The 27,738-nt window shown below is 40.9% G+C and overlaps 1 protein-coding gene across 1 annotated transcript; it reads right to left on the bottom strand.

The window, feature by feature from the left end:
• Positions 1 to 98: 98 nt before the first annotated feature.
• LOC307129056 (uncharacterized protein) lies at positions 99 to 27,738 on the bottom strand. Its single transcript, XM_079821183.1, has 2 exons — positions 27,201 to 27,738; positions 99 to 2,364 (listed from the first exon to the last, which is right to left on the bottom strand). Exons 1-2 carry the CDS (start codon positions 27,690 to 27,692, stop codon positions 1,120 to 1,122), a joined length of 1,737 nt encoding a protein of 578 aa, XP_079677309.1. The 5' UTR covers positions 27,693 to 27,738; the 3' UTR covers positions 99 to 1,119.

Raw genomic sequence — 27,738 nt, 5'->3', positions numbered from 1 at the left:
CAACGATGGTTGCTAACAGTAAAGCATATGATTTTGTTCTATTTCAAATATCTTTGATTATTTTCCACCTTACAGTTATTTATGTTGATATATTTGTTAAATGTCTGTTTTATTACAATATAAGACAATTCAAAACATATTTGCGAAAATAGAACAGATATACTAGCAGGTTACAGAAATCAGCCTTTATGCAATCTGACTCCACTGTTGCATGACGTCCACATACGTGGACAGTTAGTTTTTGGTGTATAAATTTTAGTTTTTAAAATACTAACATATTCATCATACTTTACTGTACATACTAATATTTTTTTTTTTAGCTCAATTGACCTCCTTATGTAAAAGTTTTTCACAGATATACCTGGGGCATTTGGCACATGGCTATTGCTGTCAGCCATCTTGGATTAATGATGTCATCAAGCAATGAATATTTGGGATACAAGACAGTAGCCACTGTTAAAATATTGCTGTCAATCTATTGACACTGCCCTCAAGTGGTTTGGAGAGAATTACCAAGATAAATTAACCCTAAATGGAGTTAAATTAACTGTCCCCAAATGTGGCCACCATGCATGAAAGGGTTAAAAAATAAAAAAAATAAAAAACCCAACATATTATTGCATTCAGAGAGCAAACATCATTGATCATTTACAGTTTAACGGAAGTTACACCAATAGTTTGGCAAAGGCGTCATGGTGCGTAGGAAAAAGGTATACAGTTTATACTATACTATTATATTATATAAAGAAGTGGACCATGGTGAACATATTTAGACAGTTTGTGGACCCTGTTTTGTTTTCAGACAGTTTAAGTTTTAAAAACGTTACTGCCACTCATTAGCGGCAGCTGTCACAGTTGCAGGCGTTAAGAACAATCCTCCATAGGCTAGACTGTCCCATTTACAAACGTTCATTCTGACCTTCGAAGGTGTGACAGTTTAAGTCTGCGTCCTTTGAAGGAGGCAACCTCTGAATCGGGATGCCTATAATAACAAGAGGGCTAATCAGGGACAGATAGAGGTGATTAGTTGCTATGGAAATAAAGGTTGAGGAGGGTCCTGGTTCGGCTGAGGGGATTCTAGTTTAGTTGAGGACCCTCCTGGTTCGCCTGAGGGGGATTCTAGTTTGGTTGAGGAGAGTCCTGGTTCGCCTGAGGGAGATTCTGGTTTGGTTGAGGAGGGTCCTGGTTCAGCTGACGGGGATTCTGGTTTGGTTGAGGAGGGTCCTGGTTCGGCTGAGGGGGATTCTGGTTTGGTTGAGGAGGGTCCTGGTTCGGCTGAGGGGGATTCTGGTTTGGTTGAGGAGGGTCCTGGTTCGGCTGAGGGGGATTATGGTTTGGTTGAGGAGTGTCCTGGTTAGGCTGAGGAGGGTCCTGGTTCGCCCGAGGGGGATTCTGGTTTGGTTGAGGAGGGTCCTGGTTCACCTGAGGGGGATACTGGTTTGGTTGAGGAGGGTCCTGGTTCACCTGAGGGGGATACTGGTTTGGTTGAGGAGGGTCCTGGTTTGCCTGAGGGGGATTCTGGTTTGGTTGAGGAGGGTCCTGGTTCGCCCGAGGGGGATTCTGGTTTGGTTGAGGAGGGTCCTGGTTCACCTGAGGGGGATACTGGTTTGGTTGAGGAGGGTCCTGGTTTGCCTGAGGGGGATTCTGGTTTGGTTGAGGAGAGTCCTGGTTCGCCCGAGGGGGATTCTGGTTTGGTTGAGGAGGGTCCTGGTTCACCTGAGGGGGATACTGGTTTGGTTGAGGAGGGTCCTGGTTTGCCTGAGGGGGATTCTGGTTTGGTTGAGGAGGGTCCTGGTTCACCTGAGGGGAATACTGGTTTGGTTGAGGAGGGTCCTGGTTCACCTGAGGGGGATACTGGTTTGGTTGAGGAGGGTCCTGGTTTGCCTGAGGGGGATTCTGGTTTGGTTGAGGAGGGTCCTGGTTCACCTGAGGGGAATACTGGTTTGGTTGAGGAGGGTCCTGGTTCACTGGAGGGGGATTCTGGTTTGGTTGAGGAGGTTCCTGGTTCCCTGAGGGGGATTCTGGTTCGCCTGATGGGGGATCCTGGTTTGGTTGAGGAGTGTCCTGGTTTGGGGGTGGTTGATGCAGTAATGCAGGGTTCTCTTCAGTGATTAACTCAATTAGTTGGTCAGACAGGTTCTTCCAATCCTCATCATCATTTACTACTCGTCTTTGTAAAATATCCTTACATTTTTCTGTAGCCTTTATTTTAATCATCTCTCTCATTTCCATCTCTGCACATCGCATTGTCTCTTCCTCATATATATCTTCAAATAAAGATTTGTAGGGTGTTTTACACTGATAACACATGGAACCCAACAACCAAACCAGTGGTGTAATAAAGAGGAGTGACAAGCCGATTACCTATAGGATCAAATCAATATCAACATAAATATACAGTATACACTTATATAGCTAAATTATTTATTTTATAAATTAAGAAATGTGCATTGAGATCCAGCTCTTCACAGTTACAGTCTACTAATTCTATATAAGATAACATAGATGTTATTTTATATTTTATTTTATAACATATACAGTGGCAAGAAAAAGTATGTGAACCGCTTGCAGAATCTGTGAAAATGGGAATAATTTTAACTAAATTAGAGGGATCATAAAAAATGCATGTCCTTTTTTATTTAGTACTGTCCTGAATAAAATATTTTACATAAAAATGTTTACCTATAGTCCACGAGACAAAAAAAAATATTGCTGAATTTCTTAAAATGACCCCGATCAAAGGTTTATGAACCATTGATTCTCAGTGCTTTGTGTGGTCACCTGGATGATCCACGGCTGTTTTTGTGATGGTTGTTCTTGAGTCCCTTGTTTGTCCTGAGCAGTTAAACTGCCCAATGTTCTTCATAGGTTCTCCAGGTCCTGCAAACTCTTCAGTCTTCCAGCATCTTTTGTATATTTGAACCCTCTCCAGCAATGACTGTATGGTTTTGAGATCCATAAGATCCAAACAAACAAAAACAGCCGTGGATCATCCAGGTAATGACACAGCACTGAGAATCAATGGTTCATAAACCTTTGATCTGTAGTACAGTGAGGAAAATAAGTATTTGAACACCCTCCTATTTTGCAAGTTCTCCCACTTAGAAATCATGGAGGGGTCTGAAATTGTAATCGTAGGTGCATGTCCACTGTGAGAGACATAATCTAAATTAAAAAAAAATCCAGAAATCACAATGTATGATTTTTGTAACTATTTATTTGTATGATACAGCTGCAAATAAGTATTTGAACACCTGAGAAAATCAATGTTAATATTTGGTACAGTAGCCTTTGTTTGCAATTAAAGATGTCAAATGTTTCCTGTAGTTTTTCACCAGGTTTGCACACACTGCAGGAGGGATTTTGGCCCACTCCTCCACACAGATCTTCTCTAGATCAGTCAGGTTTCTGGCCTGTCGCTGAGAAACACGGAGTTTGAGCTCCCTCCAAAGATTCTCTATTGGGTTTAGGTCTGGAGACTGGCTAGGCCACGCCAGAACCTTGATATGCTTCTTACAGAGCCACTCCTTGGTTATCCTGGCTGTGTGCTTCGGGTCATTGTCATGTTGGAAGACCCAGCCTCGACCCTTCTTCAATGCTCCAACTGAGGGAAGGAGGTTGTTCTCCAAAATCTCGCAATACATGGCCCCGGTCATCCTCTCCTTAATACAGTGCAGTCGCCCTGTCCCATGTGCAGAAAAACACCCCCAAAGCATGATGCTACCACCCCCATGCTTCACAGTAGGGATGGTGTTCTTGGGATGGTACTTATAAAAGAGGTAATCTAGTAGGGCTAGTTCATCTAGGGTTTCAGGCAATAAACAGGATGGTGTATCGATCAGAATACAGGAATAAAGACGAGGAGATATTCTTTCTTCTTTAGATTGTATTGGACTTCAGCAGTGCTCATCAGAACATTCCAATATCCAGTATTGTCATTATAGTCTGATAATAAAACAAATAAATCACCATTAGGTACTGCCATCTAAACAGTTACAGTACATACATTTCTATGCAACGTAAAGAATATATCCACACATATAATACAAATCAGGTTCATCTAACATAAATATCTCAATAAACATTACTATGCCCCTTTGAACATAATCTACAATTACATAAACATGAATATTACTACTTGGAGAAATATAAAGCGCTTCACCTATTTCACTGACCAGTTCACATTAAACTGTATTAGAAAAGGTTAACAAAGGAGCAATGGCGACATCTTCTGGCCAGACAAGGCTACTACTCAAACAGCGTCCGCACATGGTCTCGTGAGCACGATATTAATTTCCTCAACTCAATATTATAAATGTAACTATGTAACTTATATATCAGAAGGCTCACACTAGTTAACTTATTATTTCCTACAGTGTTTTACAGCATAAACATTGTTCTATCACTATAAATCTCACTCATCACGCTGGCACATGGTAATGCATAGTAATTCTACGATAGAAACACTAACACAGCAAAGAAACAGTCACTTACTTTCCGTCACTAACTCAACGCATGAACATTGGAAGCTGGATTGTTCAGAAGGGACTAAGGAAGCTGCACAGCACAGATACGTAGGCTAAATGATGTTGTTGAACTTGTTTCAATACCCGCTATATCTAACGCTAACCACACATTTTCTCTTCCGTAACCACAGAATAAGAGTCTTAAAGGGGCAGGCACCCTGAAATGTCAGAGCCTTTTATACAGCCGCCCCCAAATGTGCAAGCACATTTGCTCCCTTTAAAAGGCTTATCGGTCAGGCTGTGAGGGGCTCACAGAGGCATCGTCCATCCCCGACGGGAGAGCTGGCAACATCACCAACCGAGCTACCGGTCGGGTGTATGCATGTAGTTTGATGTCCACATCAGCAGATCTAATGCGTCCATCGTCGCTGCGGTGACTCTTGATTACATGCCCAATGGGCCACAAGGCTCGAGGTAGCTGCGAGTCCACCAGCATGACAACAGCCTTTTCCAGTAGTTCAGGGGAAGAGGGGTGCCATTTCTGTCTAGTTTGCAGCCCAGGGAGATATTCCCTGATGAATCTGGACCAGAACTGATCAGCGAGAACCTGTGAATGCCTCCAGCGTCTACGGCTCAGGAGCTCCGTCTCAGGATAAACCACTTGGGGAAGAGATCCATCAGGCCGCCCCATAAGCAGACTATTGGGTGTCACAGGGTCGATATCCGCGATGTCGGCCGATACGTAACCCAATGGTTTGGAATTGAGAATTGCCTCAACTTCCAGGAGAACGGTGAGCAGGACGTCCTCATGAACAGGTTGGGCCCCCACACAGGTGTAAAGTGCAGACTTGACAGAGCGGACCTCTCTTTCCCACACTCCACCGAAGTGTGGAGCTGCGGGAGGGTTGAACTGGAACTTAATTCTCTGTCGCGCGAATTGTTTCTGCAAGGTTGGCTCCATACTGGCAAAAGCCTCTCTTATTTCCTGTTCTCCTCCTTTAAAATTGGTTCCCTGATCTGACAACAACTCTGCAGGTGTCCCCCTTCTGGCGATGAACCGTCTCAAGGCCATCAAATAAGCATCCGCATCCATATTTCTGAGGAGATCCAAGTGTACCGCCCAAGCTGTTAAACACTTAAATATTATCCCCCAGCGTTTCTCCTGACGTCTGCCTATCTTCACTAACATGGGCCCAAAACAATCCACGCCAGTGGAGTGGAAGGCTGGTTTGTGTAATCGGAGACGAGCAATGGGAAGGTCCGCCATTCGGGGAATGTAGGGTTGAGCTCTCCAACGCTGAAAATCGGCACAAGAATGCTGGTGTCTGCGAATTGCCTCCCTCCCACGGATTATCCAGAATGACCGCCGCATCTCCGCAAAGACTCGCTCTGGACCAGGATGATGCAGGTCGCTATCATACTTTTGTATAAGCAAGCGTGTAAAGGGGTGTGAGGCATCCAAAACCACAGGGTGCAATATCAAGTCGTCTTGACCTTCCAAACGTCGCAGCCGACCTCCTACTCTTATAAGGTCCGTGGATTTGTCCAACTGTGAAGCCAAGGTGAGTAACCGACTCCCAGGTGCGACAGGCTTCCCTACTGCAAGGAGTTTGTAGTCCTCTGGGAATGACTGTTGTTGGGCTCGCTGGAGAACTATCATCTCCGCCTTTTGGTACTCTTCAGCACTCGGTGGTCAACTAGAAGGGGTTTGTCCCAGGATTTCTTGAGCAGTGGCATCTATGAGCTCCTGCCAGTTTTGGTACAGTTTGTCATCCCTGCTGATTGACATTGGTGAGGTAATCGTTACACCACAGAAGGTGGTCTTCCGGAGTTCCGCTTTATCCTCAAATGGTTCGGTGCTGGGTCTTTCTGGCCAAGTAGCTGGGTTCTGGAGAAGGAAGGGAGGTCCTTGAGACCATCGGTTGGGATCTATTAAGGCCTCCAGGGTCTTCCCTCTCGTCAGATCGTCAGCAGGATTATTTGCAGAGTCCACGTAGCGCCAAGTGCACTTCTCCGTTAACTCCTGGATCTCAGCTATTCTGGCGCCCACGAAGACCTTGTATCGACAAGACTGAGAGTGTAGCCAGGTCAGTACTGTAGTGGAGTCGGACCACATCACAGTTCGAGCCACTGTCAAAGTAAGTTCCCTCTCGAGAACGCGAGCCAGCTGTGCTGCAACCAGAGCTCCACAAAGCTCCAGGCGTGGGATAGAATGCAGACGTCTTGGAGCTACTCGTGAACGAGCAAGGATAAAAGACAGATGGAGCTGTCCTTCCTTTTCTTCAGTTCTCATGTAGGCTACGGCTCCATATGCTTGCTCAGAGGCATCTGCAAAGATGTGCACCTCACGTGTGGCACCCGCAAGGTTAACGTCCGCCGGAACATATGCACGTGGGAATGTAAGTAGAGGTAAGGACTCAAGTTCAGCCTCCCAGCTGAACCAGGCCTGCAGGAGGTCGGCGGGTAAGTTCGAGTCATCCCATCCTCTCTTCTTATCCCACAGCTGCCTGATGATGAGCTTTGCTCGGGTGGAGAAAGGTAACATATAACCCAGGGGATCATATTGTGTAGCTAGAACTCTGTAGATGTTCCTCAAGGTTGGTTCCTCGTAGGACACAGGCCTATGTTTGTAGCCCAAGGAGTCGGTTACCCAATTCCAGCTGAGACCAAGTGTTGACTCGAGAGGGTTGGACTTATCCTGTGCCAGCCACAGGTCCAGGCTTTCCGATCTGGCCTCTTGAGGCAAGTGACGCAGGACTCTTGGATCGTTGCAAGCCCATTGACGCAACTCAAAACCTGCAGATATCAGAAGATCCCTGAGTCGATCAACTAGCAGTTTGGCCTCACCCGATGTACCCATGCTCTGCAGGCAATTATCCACATAAAAGCAGTTCTCAACCGAGAATTTCAGGTCATCGTCAGGCCCGCAGTGGTCAACAACATGGCGCTGTAAGGCATATGTCGCACAGCACGAGCTACAGGTTGCGCCGAAAGGCAAAACTTGCCACTCAAATGTTCTTGGGGGCTCTTCCACCTTCAGGTCCCGCCACAGGAACCTTAGAAGGCGGTGATCTTCAGGGATGAGGCGGACTTGATGGAACATCCCCTTGATGTCTCCACTAACCGCGATGGGGTGTTCACGAAATCTCAGTAAAACTCCCAGCAAAGGGGCACCAAGAGTAGGGCCCGGTAACATGTACTGGTTCAGGGTCTGCCCAAGGTACGGGTGAGAGCAGTTAAAGACCAGGCGGGTTTTCCCGTTGTGGCTGACGAGATGATGTGAGATGTACCATCCTTCTTTGGTTGAGGTATCCTCAGTGATTTCCCTCACAGCACCTGCTTCAATGAGCTTCTGCATTTCCTTCCTGTATGCATACGCCAGCCTGGGGTCCTTTAAGAGTCGCTTCTCAGTACTATGTAACATGGGCATAACTGCCTCCTTTGGCGAGTGCAATGGTGGCATGCTTGCCTGTCGCAGCAATGGTGTGGCGTACCTAAGAATTCCATCTACATTAGTACGGACAGTCTTGGATTCAAGCAATGCTACAGCCTGTTGATCCTGCTTTGACCGAGTCACCTCTCTTTCTGGTCGGTAAGGTACAGTGTCTACTTGCCAGAGCCTCTCAACATGCTTGTAAAGCTCATCCATTGATGGCGCATATGAAGTATACAGGCACTGTGCAGGTTGGATAGGCCGCCCCATGAATGGGGTGGGGCCCTGAAGAGTCCACCCAAGCCGGGTGCGGACTGCGGCTGGGCCACCTGATGGACCAAGTCTGACTGGCTCAACAGGTCTTATCAGCTGAGGGTTATCGGATCCTACAAGGAGTGTTGGCTGAGCATCTCTTAAGGCAGGTGGGGGGAATACCACTTAGGTATTTGTATTTTCTCTTCAGGCGGTCAATAGGGTAAGTATGCTGTGCTAGGCTGAGGCGGCCAGCTGTGAAGGCCCCATTGATCTTATAGCTGATGTGAGGGTTCGCCACTGGTGAGACGCTGAAAGACACTGTGTGGCCATGGAGGATCTGGATGTCCTGTCGGACTGTACGCAAAGGAAGCGCTTCAGGTTTGCCCTTTAGGCCAAGAAACTTAGCTGCTGCTGGCAACAACATGGTCCTCTCTGACCCATCATCGAGGATCGCAAAGGTGTCCAGCGTCCGATCCCCATAATGTACAAGCACAGGGACGACCTTCAACATGACTTGATTCCCGGCTCCAGGTCTGTCCAGGTAGAGCGAGTCAGCCGCAGAGCTAGTTAAGTAGCTCTCTTCTTTGGCAGCTACATCTTTATTGCCCCTCTCTGCTCTTGTATTTATCTCGTGAAGAGCCAGTAGGTGCTTTCCCTGACAGATGTTGCAAGGTTTCTTCAATGTGCTCTGAGCAGCTTGATGAGTTTGTGCGCAGCGCCAGCACCGTTTGTTAACCCGGATCCATTCTCTAAGCTGGTCTCTAGAGAGTTTGGTGACAGCACTGCATTGACTAAGATAATGTTCAGTACTCTCACAGTAGGCACAGTAGGCTTTACTCTTGGCTCCTCGGTTAGTTGAACTCTCTTTAAGATACGAAGAAGCTGTCTCTGCCGACTCACCAGCTCCATGAAGGACAGTCACCGTCTGTCTACCAAGACGACCATCAGTCTTCACGTTCTGCCATTCCTTTATGCTGCATCCAGTAGCCTGACTGTCGAAGCCCTGACACCATGATTCACAGCGGAGCCATTCTGACAAATCATGTAAAGTGTGGGTCGCCCCTAACTGCTTGAACTGATGTCGACGGAAATCAGCTCGCTGCTCTGGAGGGAGCTTACTCAGCAGACGAGCAACATGTGATCCGCAGTTGAGTTCGATTTCCCCTTCAGGTCCCAGAGTCTGCAATAAACCCACTAAAGATTGTATCTGGAGAGAGAACTTCTGGAATGCCATAGTATCACCTCGCCTCACCTCGGGAGTCTCCAGGACGTTCGCTATCTTCTTTAAGGCAAGTTGATGAGGCTGCCCGAATTTGTCATGGAGGGCTGACATAGTGTCACTATAAGGGGTGGGTGAGTTTAGATAAGCATCAGCTAGCAGCTTGGCTTCCTCCAGCTTTAAATGATCTACAAGTATCTGATACTTGAAGAGTTCTGTAGCCGTGGATGGGAGTAGGTTTTCTAAAGCTATGCGAAGCCGTGCGAACTCACTGGGATCCGGGTGAATGAACCTTGGGATTGTGGGTTGAGGCCCTCGATACACTTGTTCATTCCCCAGCGGCTGCATAAACGGGTTAGATGGCGGCATACCATGTACCGCTCCGTATCTGGCCTCTAAGGGATGGTAGGCACGGGCAGGTGCTGATTTCATTACAGGTGCATGAGCTGGGGCAGGGTGTGTGAGCAACTGAAAGGGCCGTTTAGAGAGGTATGATGATATCCCTCTATCAGAAGCAGGAGCGGGGTACTGAGGATACAGTGGAGGCTTACAAGGCATACGTACTCTACCTCCGGGGGAAAAGTCGAGCTGGTTACGGTCTAGCCCTTGTTCTTCGACCCTGAGATTGCGCATGCCTCCCGTCAGGTTCTCATCAGGTTCAGGCCAGGGTGGAGGATCAGGCCAGTCCTCTTCCTCCATTTCCTTCGAGTGTGCTGCATCAGTGAAACTTCTTGAGGCCACAGCACCGGCCTGTGGAGATGTGGGGTTGCTGTAGTTTGCGGCTGGACTATTAACTTGGGCCAGGTTTTCCCTCAGCGAGCGGGCTACCTCCAGCAGCTCTTTCATCTCATGCCGTGCTTCATTGAGTTCCTTTATGCCAGTCTGGAAGGCCTGTTGTGTTTGGAGCAGCTTAATATTCTCCTCCCGAATAGCTCTAATTTCCTCCGAGATACGAGAATCCAGATATGGGCTCTGATGGGATGAGGGTGTTCGCGCAGGCTGAATAAACCCATCCAAATCTCTCCTCTGGTCTGGGACTAACAGATAAATCTCAGGGTGAGCAGCATTCCCAGGGAAACCCCCAGAGTGAGAGTGGGCTGTCTGGAAAAGGGTCATCTGGTCTGGACCCTCCCGAGTGGGGAACACCCTCCTATCCAATGCAGGGGATGACAGATCCCATTTTAACTGATCTCGTTGACTATATCCCATATAGTCCACTTCGAAGTCCAGAAGTCTGACAGGTCTACGTATTTGACGTTTAGGTCTCACATCAGGATACATCTCTTCATCTGCCTCCATCCTGAATACTGTATCCGGCTCGAAGGACCAATATAAAAGAGGTAATAGGGCTAGTTCATCTAGGGTTTCAGGCAATAAACAGGATGGTGTATCGGTCAGAATACAGGAATAAAGACGAGGATATATTCTTTCTTCTTTAGATTGTATTGGACTTCAGCAGTGCTCATCAGAACATTCCAATATCCAGTATTGTCATTATAGTCTGATAATAAAACAAATAAATCACCATTAGGTACTGCCATCTAAACAGTTACAGTAAATACATTTCTATGCAACATAAAGAATATATCCACACATATAATACAAATCAGGTTCATCTAACTTAAATATCTCAATAAACATTACTATGCCCCTTTGAACATAATCTACAATTACATAAACATGAATATTACTACTTGGAGAAATATAAAGCGCTTCACCTATTTCACTGACCAGTTCACATTAAACTGTATTAGAAAAGGTTAACAAAGGAGCAATGGCGACATCTTCTGGCCAGACAAGGCTACTACTCAAACAGCGTCCGCACATGGTCTCGTGAGTACGATATTAATTCCCTTAACTCAATATTATAAATGTAACTATGTAACTTATATATCAGAAGGCTCACACTAGTTAACTTATTATTTCCTACAGTGTTTTACAGCATAAACATTGTTCTATCACTATAAATCTCACTCATCACGCTGGCACATGGTAATGCATAGTAATTCTACGATAGAAACACTAACACAGCAAAGAAACAGTCACTTACTTTCCGTCATTAACTCAACGCATGAACATTGGAAGCTGGATTGTTCAGAAGGGACTAAGGAAGCTGCACAGCAAAGATACGTAGGCTAAATGATGTCGTTAAATTTGAACTTGTTTCCATACCCGCTATATCTAACGCTAACCACACATTTTCTCTTCCGTAACTACAGAATAAGAGTCTTAAAGGGGCAGGCACCCTGAAATGTCAGAGCCTTTTATACAGTACTCATCATTCTTCTTCCTCCAAACACGTTTAGTGGAATTATGACCAAAAAGTTCTATTTTGGTCTCATCTGACCACATGACTTTCTCCCATGACTCCTCTGGATCATCCAAATGGTCATTGGCAAACTTAAGACGGGCCTGGACATGTGCTGGTTTAAGCAAGGGAACCTTCCGTGCCATGCATGATTTCAAACCATGACGTCTTAGTGTATTACTAACAGTAACCTTGGAAACGGTGCTCCCTGTGTAGTTCTGGGCTGATTTCTCACCTTTCTTAGGATCATTGAGACCCCATGAGGTGAGATCTTGCATGGAGCCCCAGTCGGAGGGAGATTGACAGTTATGTTTAGCTTCTTCCATTTTCTAATAATTGCTCCAACAGTGCACCTTTTTTCACCAAGCTGCTTGGCAATTTCCCCGTAGCCCTTTCCAGCCTTGTGGAGGTGTACAATTTTGTCTCTAGTGTCTTTGGACAGCTCTTTGGTCTTGGCCATGTTAGTAGTTGGATTCTTACTGATTGTATGGGGTGGACAGGTGTCTTTATGCAGCTAACGACCTCAAACAGGTGCATCTAATTTGGGATAATAAATGGAGTGGAGGTGGACATTTTAAAGGCAGACTAACAGGTCTTTGAGGGTCAGAATTCTAGCTGATAGACAGGTGTTCAAATACTTATTTGCAGCTGTATCATACAAATAAATAGTTTAAAAAATCATATATTGTGATTTCTGGATTTTTTTTTTAGATTATGTCTCTCACAGTGGACATGTACCTACGATGACAATTTCAGACCCCTCCATGATTTCCAAGTGGGAGAACTTGCAAAATAGCAGGGTGTTCAAATACTTATATAATAATAATAATAATTTTCCTCACTGTATATGCATATAGACTGTCTCCCAATCAATCTGGTCCACAGATAACTCCCTTATCCAAATTGTGTGCAGTGGTAATTGTTTTCGTTTAACTTCAAGAAGTTAAGGATAGACAGCTGACACTGCCCTTTGTTGAGAAGGATTAAAAAGCCAACAATGAACTGGATGTGCTTAGAGAGCTGATCCCCATGGGACTCCATATGCTCTGAGGGCTGAACGCAGTTGCAAAAACAAAAAAAAGGATGATGCCGGTACATTAAAAGATGCAACTATATTTTGAAAACTAAACATCCCATTATCATTCCATATGTCAGCAAGAGTCCTTATTCCCTGCTTTGACCACTGTTCTAATGTGAATGGTTCAGAACCACATTTAATATTCCTATTACGCCATAAGGGAGTCTGTAAGTGCCATTTGTTATTGTAACTTAATAATTTCTCCACTGCTATGAAAGTGTTAATGGTGTTTGTTACAATGGGACTGTAAGACTGAAAATACTGGTTGAGGCCCTATTCTGAGACAAAGGGTCCCCACACAACCTCACTTCCACAAACTACTAATAACTCACACAGGAATATGGTTTAATGTGAATGTTTTATCATTGACTGTTATGTTTTTGTTGTCATTTGAAATGTCTCAAAGTGAGTGGTACAGATATCTCATATCCAGATAGATAAAATAAAAGGTAATAAGGTTTTAAGAATTTATGGACAACTGACTTAGAAAAGAAGGTGGTTATCTCAAGCAAATGTTCACCAACCCCCATTAAGGTGCGACCACTGCATGTAAATTTCTTTTGTTAGCACATGTTTCCATGTAAAAGAGGTCTGGCTATTTAAGGAGATGCAGCAGAGAGTTCGAGGCCTTTCCTGTACTTGAGGTCGGCCCGCGAGGCTGAGGGAGAAATCTCTCAGCCTCATGTACTTCTTAAAGTTGGGTTTGCATCTTCTCTGTATTCCTGAGCATTTGATGTTTTGTATCGATTATCTTTGAATTGATTATGAAATTGGCATGATACATTTACCTGACATAATAAATTGTTACATTTGATTATTCTAACTGATTTTGACTTTGTTCACTTAATGGTTAAAGGAATAGTCAAACATTCGCTCACTTTTAGTGAGGCACAGATATTATTAAAACCTTTCATTTATGGAGTCAGATGAAATAAACGAGTAAATATATGATTAATATATTACAAATTTAACCAACCAATACTTTGCATGAATAAGGACAGAACACGTGTGACCTTCCCTGTGTATTGGCGAACCGGCAGATTGGACCAATTTCACGGGCCCTACAAAATGGTGACCTCGACGTGATCTCAAAACAAAGCAGTTTCACGAGAAACGTCCTTTTCAGCAAGTATTGTGATTTTAAAATCAACAAGAGGTTTTGAACATCTTCTCTTTCTTCCGTGGCTGTGGTAAGTCAATTTTCTTTGCATTTTTAGAAGTGTTGAAGAAATGTTTGCATTGTTTACGGGTTTGGAATTAAAACCCTTTGTTTAGAAGCGTGAGGCCGCAGCCAGATGAAGAAAGATTAGATTGTAAAGATCTCCTTGTTTTGCCGAAGCAACAGGAAGCGAAACCTAAAGTGAGAATAACATCTTCCAAATAATTAATAACTCGATGAAGAGCCGAAAAAGTAAAGCCTAAAAGTTTTAAAATCAACCGCATGTTTTCCGGCCATTGTTGTATCTGGGCTTGTTAAAGACAAACCAGCAACACGTGAAGAGCAAACTAACAGAAAACAGAGAAAGAAAAATCTAAGTTTGTAAACGATCGGAAAACACGTGATTTTATAAATAAAAGGCAGATCGATGCATTGTTTATAAAAATAACATTTTGGGAAAACAGGATGATATGATTTACAGGCTAAAAACGCTCAAGGCTAATGCTAAATTCTAGTGTCAATGCTAAGCCATGCTTAGGGTTGCCACCTTTGGTGTGGCAAAATAAGGGACACCCATTCACGACCCCCCCCCCCCCCCCCCCCGTTGAACTTGCAACAGAGCACATTTTATATTATTTTAAATTTGATTATTTTATTTATTTCTAAAGAACTTTTTAGTAGCCTATTTGGTGCACTTTAAAGGGACAGTTCAGCCCAAAATGAAAATGCTGTCATCATTTACTCGCCCTCATGATGTTCCAGACCTGTATGAGTTTCTTTATTCTGCTGAACACAAAAGAAGATATTTTGAAGAATGTTTGTAACCAGGCTTCTTTGGGGGCACCATTGACTTCCATAGTAATCTTCCTATGTGTTCAACATAAAGAAATGTATACATGTTTGGAACAACTTGAGGGTGAGAAAATGATGACAGAATTTTCATTTTTGGGTTAACTGTCTCTTTAAGCAGTCATTCTGAAACACTAATCACTTTTTTGAATTTCAAAAATGTAATTTTTTTTAATTAATTTACTTAAATTATGACTATATTATCATGTAGTTATTGGTCCCATTTTTATCAAAAACATTTTTTAAATGTCATAAACTTTATACGACAGGATTATTGGTTATGTATGATTATAGCGTAGCTAAATTATAAATTAATAATTACATTTAATCTATTAATTAACCTGTCTAAAAAATAATAATTCTGTCTGCCAAGCTCTGATAATTTATGGAATATTATATTAAGATATTATCCATTAAAAAAACTATAGGCTACCTTTAGAAGCACAGATGTGTCTGTCACCGCTGTTGCTTTAAGACAGTCAGTCTGAGCAACTGAAATGCTTCTCACAAAGTGTGCAGTTGGCCTGAGGTTCATCATGAGTTACTGGACAGACCCATTGATGCCTTTTTGATATTCAGCTCTATATCTGGAGATTGTCTTGCGTTTAAACGGTGGACGCACGCGACGCGAGCTCGACATGTTTTTTAAAAAACCGGCAAGTTTTCAGGCACACGGCACAGCGCATGTTCTCGAGACTCCGCCGCTATGTCAACAAAGCCGCTAAAACGCAATCACGCACAAATGAGCTCCTGTACTACTTATTGTGAAATTGATTTGTTTATATTTGCTATCAGTATTCTCCACACTGCAAAATCCTTGTGTGTTTATTGAACTATGTGTGACCTATGTAAAATACGGAACAAATCGCGTCCCGTATTGGTTTGATACGGAACGCGTCATTTTGCTTGTAAATACGGGACGATTCCGTATTTTACGGGACGGGTGGCAACCCTAGCCATGCTGCGCCCAAGGCTAATGCTAAATGCTAAGCCATGCTGCGCCCAAGGCTAATGCTAAATGCTAATGTCCATGTTGTTTTCAAAACGCTCAAGGCTAATGCTAAATGCTAAAACCATGCTGCGCCCAAAACGCTTAACCCCTGTTTTGTGTCACTGGCTGACTGGGAGGGAAAGTCTCCATTTGCATGAATTGTATGAAACAGATATTAGAAGTATCAGAAAAGCACATAGAACACAATTTGGTTGTTTGTGCTACAACATGCACATAGGCTAAGTTAAAGTTTATTCTTTAAACACAGGATTACTTTACTGTAAGTGTGGTTGAAACACTTAGGCAAAGGTGATATAGATGTTGTATTCTATTGGTTTGCTGTGGGTGTTTGGAACACTTAGGTAAAAAGGTTGTAGATGTTGTATTCTAGGCCATGTGTCCTGTGTAAACTGAATTAAACACGTGTGTCAACAGATATTCGAAGTATCAGAAAATTGTGCTTAACACATCAATAGAACACAATTTGGTTGTTTGTGCTACAACATGCACATAGGCTAATTTAAAGTTTATTCTTTAAACACAGGATTACTTTACTGTAAGTGTAGTTGAAACACTTAGGCAAAGGTGATATAGATGTTGTATTCTATTGGTTTGCTGTGGGTGTTTGGAACACTTAGGTAAAAAGGTTGTAGATGTTGTATTCTAGGCCATGTGTCCTGTGTAAACTGAATTAAACACGTGTGTCTATCTGAAAACAAAACCTTGTCATATTCAACGTTCCAGAGACGCGTCAGAGAACGTAACAACTCTGAATTTTGAACAAAAATCATAAATTCTCACGTTTGAATTTATTCTGAATTACTCTGAGATTTGTTTTTCCCAAATAAGATGAATGGATTCGTATATTGCTACAAGGTTGCGTCAGAGGTTAGCGACGGCTAATAACTGATATCAGGGAGTGTGCGGGCGACTCGGATGAGGGGAAGGGTTAGTCTGACTAGGTTAACCTAGCTTGGACGCTTCCGATGACTTCGGTTCTAATTTAATGATAAGATTGAATTGAGTTCTTGAAGGGCATCCAAGGGGGCTATATAATATATCTTTGATTGTTGCGCGTGTACGGCAAAGTCCTAGATATTTAGCCAACTGCCTCAGCTCCTGATCTTCGGAACTGACCACTTGTTAAGGAGACCTTGGTGAGGAACTCGGAGCGATATAGTTTCCTAAATTGAGCGGGTAAAATACAAATTAAAAAGAGTAAATAGAAGAATCAAACGTTAAAATAGCCATTTAAAAAGACTAAATGAGAAGAAAAGGTATTTGAAACATAGAAAAGAAAAAAGAGAAACAGCGAATGTAGATCTTATAATTATATTATAACTTGAATTATAATAAACATTATATTACATTCGCCGAGCAGGACAATAATTGTAGAAGTGTGACTTTCGTCAATTCAAAATCGTCAATTTCTGAAACAGAATTTCGTTTGTGTGCTACCCAGTGCCAAAAAAGGGTAGAGGTCTGCATTTATTTTTCACCGTTAAAAAACACGGCTAGAATTGTGGCACAGGTAATAGCAAACAATTGTGCAACAACTAAATGTAATATAATAAACAATTCAGACTTGGTCAATGAAACTCGGTTTCATGTGACATCTGGAATTAAAATGGCAACTTACATGATAATGGAACAAGTAAAAGAATTCCACACGTCTGAATTTAATGCTTTAAAATATTGGAATTATCTGTGGTTCGCTCTCCTCTGTTTTCTGTCTCAGGCTTACTTCTGCAAAATGGTGGAGTCCACCTGGAGCAAATCCATGACAGCGGAATTGAGACTCGGGAGATGGGTGAAAAGACATTATAAAAGGCCTTTTCACACGTCACACTGTCACATCACTGCATAAATATGGCCTCCCAGTTTAGAACTGGATCGAAATTTGCAACACAATTGTTATAGATTAGATTCCACCCATCTCCTAGACATGAACACTGAACACACCCCTCCATCACTATACCCTCACAGCATCATTTCCTGGGGTAGACCAGATAGCTTCACACACACAGGGTGGAGTTGATCTCATGATCATTGTCTAACAGAGACACAAAGAACAGCATACGCTATTCACAACAAACTGCCAACTAATGTAACACACACACACACACACACACACACACACACACACACACACACACACACACACACACACACACACACACACACACACACACACACACACACACACACACACACACACACACACACACACACACACACACACACACACACACACACACACACACACACACTCTGACATTCTAAAAAACACTCTCACACAAAACCATTGATTGGTTTACACCGACCACTTGCTACATTTCTGAAACTTATTTTGATTTTAATTTTGATTTCTGCTTATTTCTTTGAGTAATTCAGAAAACATTTCTGAATCTTTTGATTTTAATTTCTGAAACTTATTTTGATTTCTGCTTATTTGTATATTGTCCATTTGACTCACAACAATGTTTTTGGACATCAATTCAATTGAATCTCTATGTTTGGTTAGACCAAAATTTAGCTGACACTCTTCATGAAATGTTGATTTAACCCAGCACTGGTTGATTTGTTAGAATGCCATTTATTGAAATATTTCTAGAAACAGGATAAGAGCTTATAAGATCTTCCTTTGTCCTTCATTGACCCACTATAGGAGTACTATTGGAATGGTAATTAAAAATCAGGTAATTAATGAGACCAAATGTACCACTCACATTTGCTGACATGAACATGGTATTTTACATTGAACATGACATGATTTTGCATTATGCATTCCTATGCATTTCCTTACGACTGTAAGTTCATATATGTGCTCAATCGTGAATCGGACATTTAAGATGCTTTTCAGGTGTCAAAGGAGAACCCCTTCATCCACTGAGGTCTGCCCAGACCACCGTACCGCTGGAGGTGACAGGATGGGTCGAGGAGGGTCAGATCCTCATCGTGGAGAAGGTGCCAGGGAAGCGGAAGTTTCCCCAAGAAGGAATGACACGTTAACTGATCAAGTCACAAGAGGTCCAGATTGACTCTATGAACTTTGCTCACGTCACAGGAATACAGGAAGAGAACCTGAACGCATCCATCCACCTGCCGGACTCAAGCTATACACCTGGTGAGAACAGGTGTACTGCAGGTGAACACAGCCCACTGAGCTTCTACAGATGCCAACATTGCAAAAACAATTTTTGTGCTGCATCTTCAAGGATTATAACAAACGTCTTACTGTGACCCCGTAAGTGTTCATCAGAATGTGACCCACGGGATCAAGGAGGGAATCTGTAAGACTGAAAATACTGGTTGAGGCCCTATTCTGAGACAAAGGGTCCCCACACAACCTCACTTCCACAAACTACTAATAACTCACACAGGAATATGGTTTAATGTGAATGTTTTATCATTGACTGTTATGTTTTTGGTGTCATTTGAAATGTCTCAAAGTGAGTGGTACAGATATCTCATATCCAGATAGATAAAATAAAAGGTAATAAGGTTTTAAGAATTTATGGACAACTGACTTAGAAAAGAAGGTGGTTATCTCAAGCAAATGTTCACCAACCCCCATTAAGGTGCGACCACTGCATGTAAATTTCTTTTGTTAGCACATGTTTCCATGTAAAAGAGGTCTGGCTATTTAAGGAGATGCAGCAGAGAGTTCGAGGCCTTTCCTGTACTTGAGGTCGGCCCGCGAGGCTGAGGGAGAAATCTCTCAGCCTCATGTACTTCTTAAAGTTGGGTTTGCATCTTCTCTGTATTCCTGAGCATTTGATGTTTTGTATCGATTATCTTTGAATTGATTATGAAATTGGCATGATACATTTACCTGACATAATAAATTGTTACATTTGATTATTCTAACTGATTTTGACTTTGTTCACTTAATGGTTAAAGGAATAGTCAAACATTCGCTCACTTTTAGTGAGGCACAGATATTATTAAAACCTTTCATTTATGGAGTCAGATGAAATAAACGAGTAAATATATGATTAATATATTACAAATTTAACCAACCAATACTTTGCATGAATAAGGACAGAACACGTGTGACCTTCCCTGTGTATTGGCGAACCGGCAGATTGGACCAATTTCACGGGCCCTACAGGACCGAATGATTGCTTGCAACACTTTAAAGAGAGTCCAGAAAAAAGTACATCTTCAAGTCTAATTGTTCTGACAATTGCTGCTTCTATTTCTCTGCAAGGTGTGCAGGCTATAGAGTCAAACCATGTCTTGACCGCTCGCAGTTGGAATGCTTTATGATATAGCTCAAAATTGGGAAGGGAAAGACCTCCCTCCATTTTAGTACGTTGCAACGTCACTAATTTTAACTTTGGTTGTTTGCCATTCCAAAGAAAAGTGCGAATTAAAGAGTCAAGTCTTTTCCACTATTTTAAAAGAGGTGGCAAGGGAATCATGGCACTAAGAAAATTAACCCTAATATAATAATCTTCACAGTCGAGACTCTAGATGGCAGTGATGCGGGAAGTGTCCTCCATCTGTCAATATCTCTTTTAAGCTTTTGAAAGACTTTATCATAATTAATATGTACAATTTCTTTTAGAGAGGGCCGTATCAATATCCCTAGGTAAGTAATCTGATTCATAATTGGGATAACTGATGGTATCTGTACTCTGAGCTTTTTTGTTTAAGGTAGAAGAGATGATTTGGACCAACTGATCCTGTATCCAGAAAATTTCCCAAAACAGTTAAATATTTCTAGCATGTTTTGGATTGTGTTGAAATCTGAAAAGAAAAAAGAAAAAATACAGTAACATGTCATCTGCGTAGAGAGATATTGCATGTTGGGTATCCTTGATTGAAATGAAACAAATTTGGTCTTGTCTTATTTTTTGTGCTAGAGGTTCGAGAGACAATGCCAATAACATTGGTGAGCGGGGGCATCCTTGCCATGTCCCTCTCAAGATATCAAAAGGTTGGGAATGTAAGTCATTTGTTGCTATAATTGCTGATGGATTAATAAATTATTTGTACCATATCAATACATTTCTATAAACAGATAAATATTATAAGTACAGTTAAATATTGATAAAAGAGGGAGCGTGCTGGGAGCTCTAAAGATCGGCAGCCATCACAGAAGCGTTACGTGATCCCCCATTTTACCGACTTTTATCACAACACACAATCTATAGCTAACATCAGAATTATGGAAACACAATATTGCGTTCTGTATTGCGCTAAAAAATAATCAAGAATATAAGGACTTTTTCTATTTGCAGAAGAGAAAACTAACAACTACCGGTCCGTTATAGGCCTACTCCTCCTGGGCTGGGATGGGCTGGAAAAGGAGCTGGGAGCTGGGCTGGAAAATACATGCCTACCTTTTATAATCAAACCGGTTCTGTTCAAAGTATTTTTATCCTTTATCAAGTTTAGAACGTGTTGTAAGCGAAAATTTGTCTGAAAGTCGCTGTACATCATCTAAACGTATTTCTGGCAGATGTAGCCTAGCCTACTGTAAAGCTGCGTTCACACCGAACGCGAATAGAGCGTCTGGCGCGAGTGATTGGAATTTGTTATCTGGCGTTCTCGGAGTTGTGAGATCCAGTCGAACAGCGGCGCTCATTAACCCAGGCGAGAGCAGACTTTCCTCGGCTAGTCCTTCTGGCATTTGCCGCTGGCTGGCTCTGATGTCTCGGGGCGATCTTTGGTCTCATGAATCTTTGCTTGCCAAATCGTTTTGACTGATGGCAAAGTGAAGTTTCATAACTTTATTTTTTTAGGCTATTTAGACTGGGTTGTGTTTTATCAATTATTTAATTTTATTACAGTGATAATCATATATAGCCTATGCACACTTATTTTCTGAAACACATGTTAATGTATAGGCCTATATTTTTAAATGTTAACGAAAAGAGGCATGGTTGTTTTATATTTTGTTTGTTATAAAATACATTCAGTGAAGATCAGGGCCGGCCCGTGGCATAGGCGGAATAGGCAAATGCTAGGGGCGCCACTCATCCATAGGGGCGCCAAAATGTATTACTGATACTATTTTATTAATATTAATTTGAAATATTACCAAATAAAGCGCAAAAAAACGTAACTAAGTCCCCGCATCTTTCCGGTCCGCCTCATCAATCTCCCCCCGCCGATCTACTTGAAGTGCGTCAGAAATACAACGCGCGATCAGTTTATCGTTAGGGGAATTTGTTGTGTCGCGTCGCCTCTCGCTGCATCCAACGCAGACAGGGTTGCTTTCATTTTTTAGGGTGCTTGGCCGTTCGCGCCAGGTGTTGCCTGATTATTTATGACGGATGGCCGAATTTAAGTGTTTAAAAAAAAAGACAGAAGCCCTCTGATGCAGGCAGAGCCGGCTCTCCCTATAAGCGAACTAAGCGGCTGCTTAGGGCCCCGCCGCCACTAGGGGGCCCCCTAACTACAGATTGCACTCGCCAGCGTCGCCGCAGTTTATCACGCAAGACGCTCAATCCGCGTCATTCGCACCGCGCGAAAAGCGCCTTCCGCGCCGCGGGACCTCTAGACGCGCGTCAACGCGCCTTTCCATTGACTTAACATTGAAATCAAATCACTCGCGCCAGACACTCTATTTGCGTTTGGTGTGAACGCAGCATAACGTTAGCTGTCCGTCGATTATGCTCAGAGGTGGACAAAGTAAACAACTCTATTACTTGAGTAAAAGTAAAAGTACTACTGGTCAAATATTACTCCGTTACAAGTGAAAGTTCTAAAAACAGATTTTTACTTAAGTAAAAGTACAGAAGTATTTGTTTTTAAAAGTACTTAAAGGGGCTATATGCAACTTTTTCCCCAAAATAAACGTAACAATAGCCTTTTTATTTTACCATTTATAACTCAAACATCTCCTGATGAGCATACTGACACCTTGTCCGCTCACAGTGGGTGCACCTATAAGCCTGTCTCCTATTTTTCCTATTTTCTGGCGGGTCGTCTTTTCCCGCGCTGTCTGCGGATGTGACGTCACCACCGCTGCGAGAGCGAGCAGAAAATGAGAGCAGTTCTGTTTTTTGGCCACAGGTGTCAGTCGCGAGTTTAAATTTCAGAAAAACGCATATAGCCCCTTTAAGTATCAAAAGTAAATTTCCTTTTTTATGTCAATGCATTATTTTATTATTGTTGTATAAATGCACAATGTCAAGGTGGTTTAAGCCAGTCAGTGATGCTCCATCCGACATGCTTGCATACGAATACCTTAAACTAATTTCTTTACATTTGTATAGAGCGTTGTAACTTTTATACAAGTATTGAAATGTTCAATTTCTTGTATAAAAGTTACAATGCTCTTTACAAAACTTCTGTCACTTTAAGGCTGAATGCATGGACCCTATACACTGATACGCATACAATATTCTCCCAACTGTTTACTCTTCTCTTTCTCCCAGACATTTAAATTTTTTAACATTTTATGAGACATGCATCAAAGTGTATGCCAACTAAACTAATCTTTAATCTTTTGAGAAAACTGAAGCATACTTTTTAAGTATAGCCATGGGTGCACACACTGTGCTAAGGAACCGTCTTCTTCCATTTTGCTGTAAACTGATCAGTGTAAAAAAATTTTTTTGGGAAACTTCACATGACCCCATACCAGAGTTATTACTGATAGGCTGTCTGCAAAAAAATAAAATAAAATAAAAACTTTTAAAGAAGAAAAAAATCATCCACTGACTTTTAAAGCTGCTACAGAAATGACTTTCGAGTTTGAGGACCTTGATAGAAATGTAATGGAGTAAAAAGTACGATATTTGTCTTTCAAATGTAGTGAAGTTAAAGTAAAAGTATCCCTAAAAAATAATACTCCAGTAAAGTACAGATACTCAAAAAGTGTACTTAAGTACAGTACTCAAGTAAATGTACTTAGTTACTGTCCACCTCTGATTATGCTGAATCAACATTGCTTGCGCTATGGTCCAGCCGTCGGCCCCAGCTCTGGGCTACAGACCGCGTAGAGACAGACCCACCTCCTATGAATGTATTTTCTTTTTAACAGTTAACGTTACATGACCTACACTAGTTCTGGGAAAGAAAAAAATGAAAAATCTTTGTCTCAATAGACGCTTATTACAATAAAAAAATAGTTTAAGAACATTCGAGAGAAAGAAAGTAATAGGAAGAGAAAGAGCAATCATTTGACAGTCAAAATCAAAATGAAGTTTAAAATAAAGCGGTTAAATACAAGCTTTTTCTTATGGTCTTAATTGAATAGGCAATTAAAGATTATTAATAAATATTAATCTATATACTATTATGAAATATTTTATATATTGTTAAGCTAAATCGCCCAGACCATTTAAACCTAAAGAAAACAGTGTCCTCTCTGAAACATTTTTGAATAATGATCGATACAAGACACCTAAAAGCAAAATGGATTTGTGGTAAATTTTAGTAAAGAACACTGTAAAAAAAATCAGGTCCCCAATTGAAAATTTTCTAGTGAGCGATCACATCTAAATTTTTCAGTTGGCCAAATTGAATTAATGTGAATTGATGCATTTTAATTCAATTAAAATTCAAGAAATTAAATTTGGCCAACTGAAAATTTTAGATGTGATCGCTCACTAGAAAATTTTCAATTGGGCACCTGATTTTTTTTTTTACAGTGAATGTATTACTGTATGTAATCATAAAAGGTAAAAAATATCTCACTCCATGCTGTGAAGGTTTAAAATATGAACAGTATGTAAGAGTTAATAAACCAATAATTAAATAATATAATTTAACATTGGATTTCTTTTAATTTACCCTTAACATAATTGTAAAAAACTAAATGTCAGTTTCTCAGGAGGAGCCATTCTTAAATATTTTGGTGGTCGTGGAGAAACATTTCATGAGGCTGACACAAGTAAATATTTCCCACTGCCTTTCTTTTGAATAGTTTTGTGCGCAACTTCAACATGGCTAATTTTCCTCTTGCCAATAAAAAATTTAGTTTTATAATCATAATTCACTATGTTGTCTAATTGTACTTTAATATTAATTTAAAATGAATGTGTTTTATCTACTCTGCATACTGTATTTATTATTAATTATATTGTAATCTCAACAGCTGGAGGAGGTGACTCTACTGCTGCTTCAGTAGAGCATAGCGAGCCGCATACCACTATGGCTAATGTTGTAAGTTAGCTATATATTGTTAATGCTAAATTATTAATATTTATTTGTTTACAACAAATTGACCTTAAATTTGCAAATCTATAATCTTTACTTTTACTGTTTCAGTGAGTGTACTTTAATAAGCAGTAAAATAATTGTAGGCAATCATGTTAAAAGATATACAGATGAAATATGTAAGTGTTAGATTGTGTACAGTTGCTGGTTTGCAGTGCAATACTCCATTATTCACTGCAAGGCAGGGCCCCAAAATTATCCTGCTTAGGGCCCCCAGAATTACAGAGCCGGCCCTGGATGCAGGGAAGATAAGGGATACACTGCTCTTCTTACGTAGTATTTGTGTCTTGTTTCTAGTCTAAATATCTAAAATTCCTAAATCAAGGTTGAAGGTGCGTTTACTAGATAAGTTAAATGACAGAAGATAGTTTTCTTGTTTTCTTGAAAAATAAAATCAAAATGAAGTGAGTTTTTGCTTAAAACAAGCAAAATTATCTGCCAATGGAGTGGAAAAATAATATTGTTTCTGATTGAAATCTTGTTTCTGTCCCAAACAGAAATAAGATTATTTTTCTCACCCCATTGGCAGATAATTTTGCTTGTTTTAAGCAAAAACTCAAAACATTTTTCTTGTTTACTTGAAAATCAAATCAAAATGAAGTATGTCATTTTACTCATCTAAATGCACCTTGATTTAAGAATTTTTAGATATTTGGACTGGAAACAAGAAAAAGATTATAAATAAGAAGAGCATTTTTTGCTGTGTAAAGACAGAAGTAAAGGAATGTAGGCAAATTAGTTGAACAGTTAATGAACAGTTTATTTAATTGCATAGTAGTAAAATACTAATGTTTGCTAATTAATTCCAGTTATTTTTACCTTAAACTTTATGCAAGCAGCTGTTCTGGGTTCTCCAGAGGCCACAGCCAGTGTGATTTTGTAAAAAATAAATAATATAAAAAATATTAAACGCATGTAATATCACTTTTTTAATAGCCTAATGTTTTTACTCTGCAGTTGTGCAGTTTTAAGGGGGTGTATAGCAATTTTAAAATGTTTTTGCCGAAATTAGTAATGATATTTATATACAGGTTTATTTAAAATGGCAACATTTTATGTAAAATTCACATTAAATATCAAAATTTCTCAGTTGAATTCCTGGTGAAAGCATGAATGCTCATAGTTTAGTGGAAGATTGCTGCCATACTGGAAAACAAACACTTTTGCTAGTTCTCAATGAATAGTTTGTGCATGAATGTTAGATGCAATTACTCTTGCTATTTGTGTTTAGGCTGTAATGTGGCATAGGTGTAATATTTGTACAGTTTTACTATCATCAGCCTTTAACAAATAAAAAAACAATAATAATATCATGAACATAATGATGGGGTAGAATGGACTGGACATCTTATAAAACAACAACAACAATAAAAATAAAACATCAATGCATTACAAAAATAAAACAGTACGAGTGTTTCCACAACTTAGACTGATAATGTGTAGTGCTAAACCTTGATACAAGGGGCACCAAGTAAAATCTTGCCTAGGGCAGCAAATTGGTCAGGGCCGGCCCTGGTGAAGATGATCCAGGTATGCATGCCTGAACCACATTTGTGTGGCTATTAATGTTTAATATTTTTTTAATGCAAATGAAAAGAGGCAAAGAGGTGTTTTGACATATTTCGTTTTATTGTATACAGGAGTAAGAGCGAGCTGTCGTCCAGGCGCAGCTCCTGGAGCGCCTTGAACGATCGAGGTAGCCTATAAATTCAACCGTTTTTTGTTTTTTGTTTTGTCTTGTGGACTTTGTAAACATTTTTATGTAAAATATCTTATTCAGGACAGTACTAAATAAAAAATAACTTTAAAAAATAACTAGCATTTTGTATGATCCATCTTATTTAGTTTTATTCCCATTTTCACAGATTCTGCAAGTGTTTCACATAGCCTACTTTTTCTTGCCACTGTATGATAGATGCTTTTTTCTTCTTCTGTAAATTGTCAATTGTATTTGCTAATTACCAACTTTGTGTGTAATCTTTGGTGAATGAAATTAGAAAATGCGTATGAAGTAATAGCTTACTAGCCTAGTTCTTCTGCAGAAGCTAAACTTCCGTCAAATGCATTGCTCTCGTGGTAATTAATTTAACAAAACGATGACACAATGTCACAAAACGAGTTGAACTTGGCTATCTTTTGTGCAATAATAGGGTGTGTGTGTGTGCGCCTGTGTCAATGTTACTTTGTAGTCAGAACGTAATGTGTTCATACACAAATTTACTTTAATAAAACCATGATAATATGAAAAACATATGTACATACCTGTGATAGAGCCTGTTGATATCTAATATCATTTGACTCCTCAGCAGTAAGATTCTCCTTCTTTTTACACGGAATTTGATTGTACGAATGTGTGATGTTTTCTTTTGTTAGGTAGAAGCACACCAAAGCGTCACCATCAATCAAAATGGTTATGATCCACAATAGAGAAAGAAAGATGTTTCTGCAGAAAATCCTGCCGCAGAATTTCCATGAACAGCATGCAGAAGTGCAGGGACAACACCTTGCGCGCATTATAGCACATTTTTTAGTACTTAAACTCAGTACAATAAAAAGTCCGATGAATGGAAGAAAAGCATACAAAAAACAGAATACCTCGTTGGGAAAAGCATTACATGGACATTGAAAGTCCAGTTTGAATGTGTACTGAAAAATAAGAAATATGAAAGCAATTGCAAATGCACTGCCAGGAGCGATCAGATTCTTCATCAATGGAGATTCAATAACTGGATGATCTGAATGTAGGCCTGCCATACTGACAGATCCTTGCAACGCAGATACGTTTAAGGTTCATATAGTT

Source organism: Gobio gobio (assembly GCF_949357685.1).
Source record: "Gobio gobio genome assembly, chromosome: 7".
In the NCBI taxonomy this organism is placed as follows: Eukaryota; Metazoa; Chordata; class Actinopteri; order Cypriniformes; family Gobionidae; genus Gobio; species Gobio gobio.
Note: the sequence above shows the minus strand (reverse complement) of the source record. Positions and strands in the feature narration are given on the sequence as shown.

Bases quoted from the DNA above. Each gene is read 5' to 3' on its own strand.
- LOC307129056 (XM_079821183.1), bottom strand. From the start codon at position 27,692: ATGGCAGGCCTACATTCAGATCATCCAGTTATTGAATCTCCATTGATG. The intron at 2,365-27,200 runs GTATGTACATAT...TTGATCCTATAG, and splicing joins ATCAACAGGCTCTATCACAG to GTAATCGGCTTGTCACTCCT.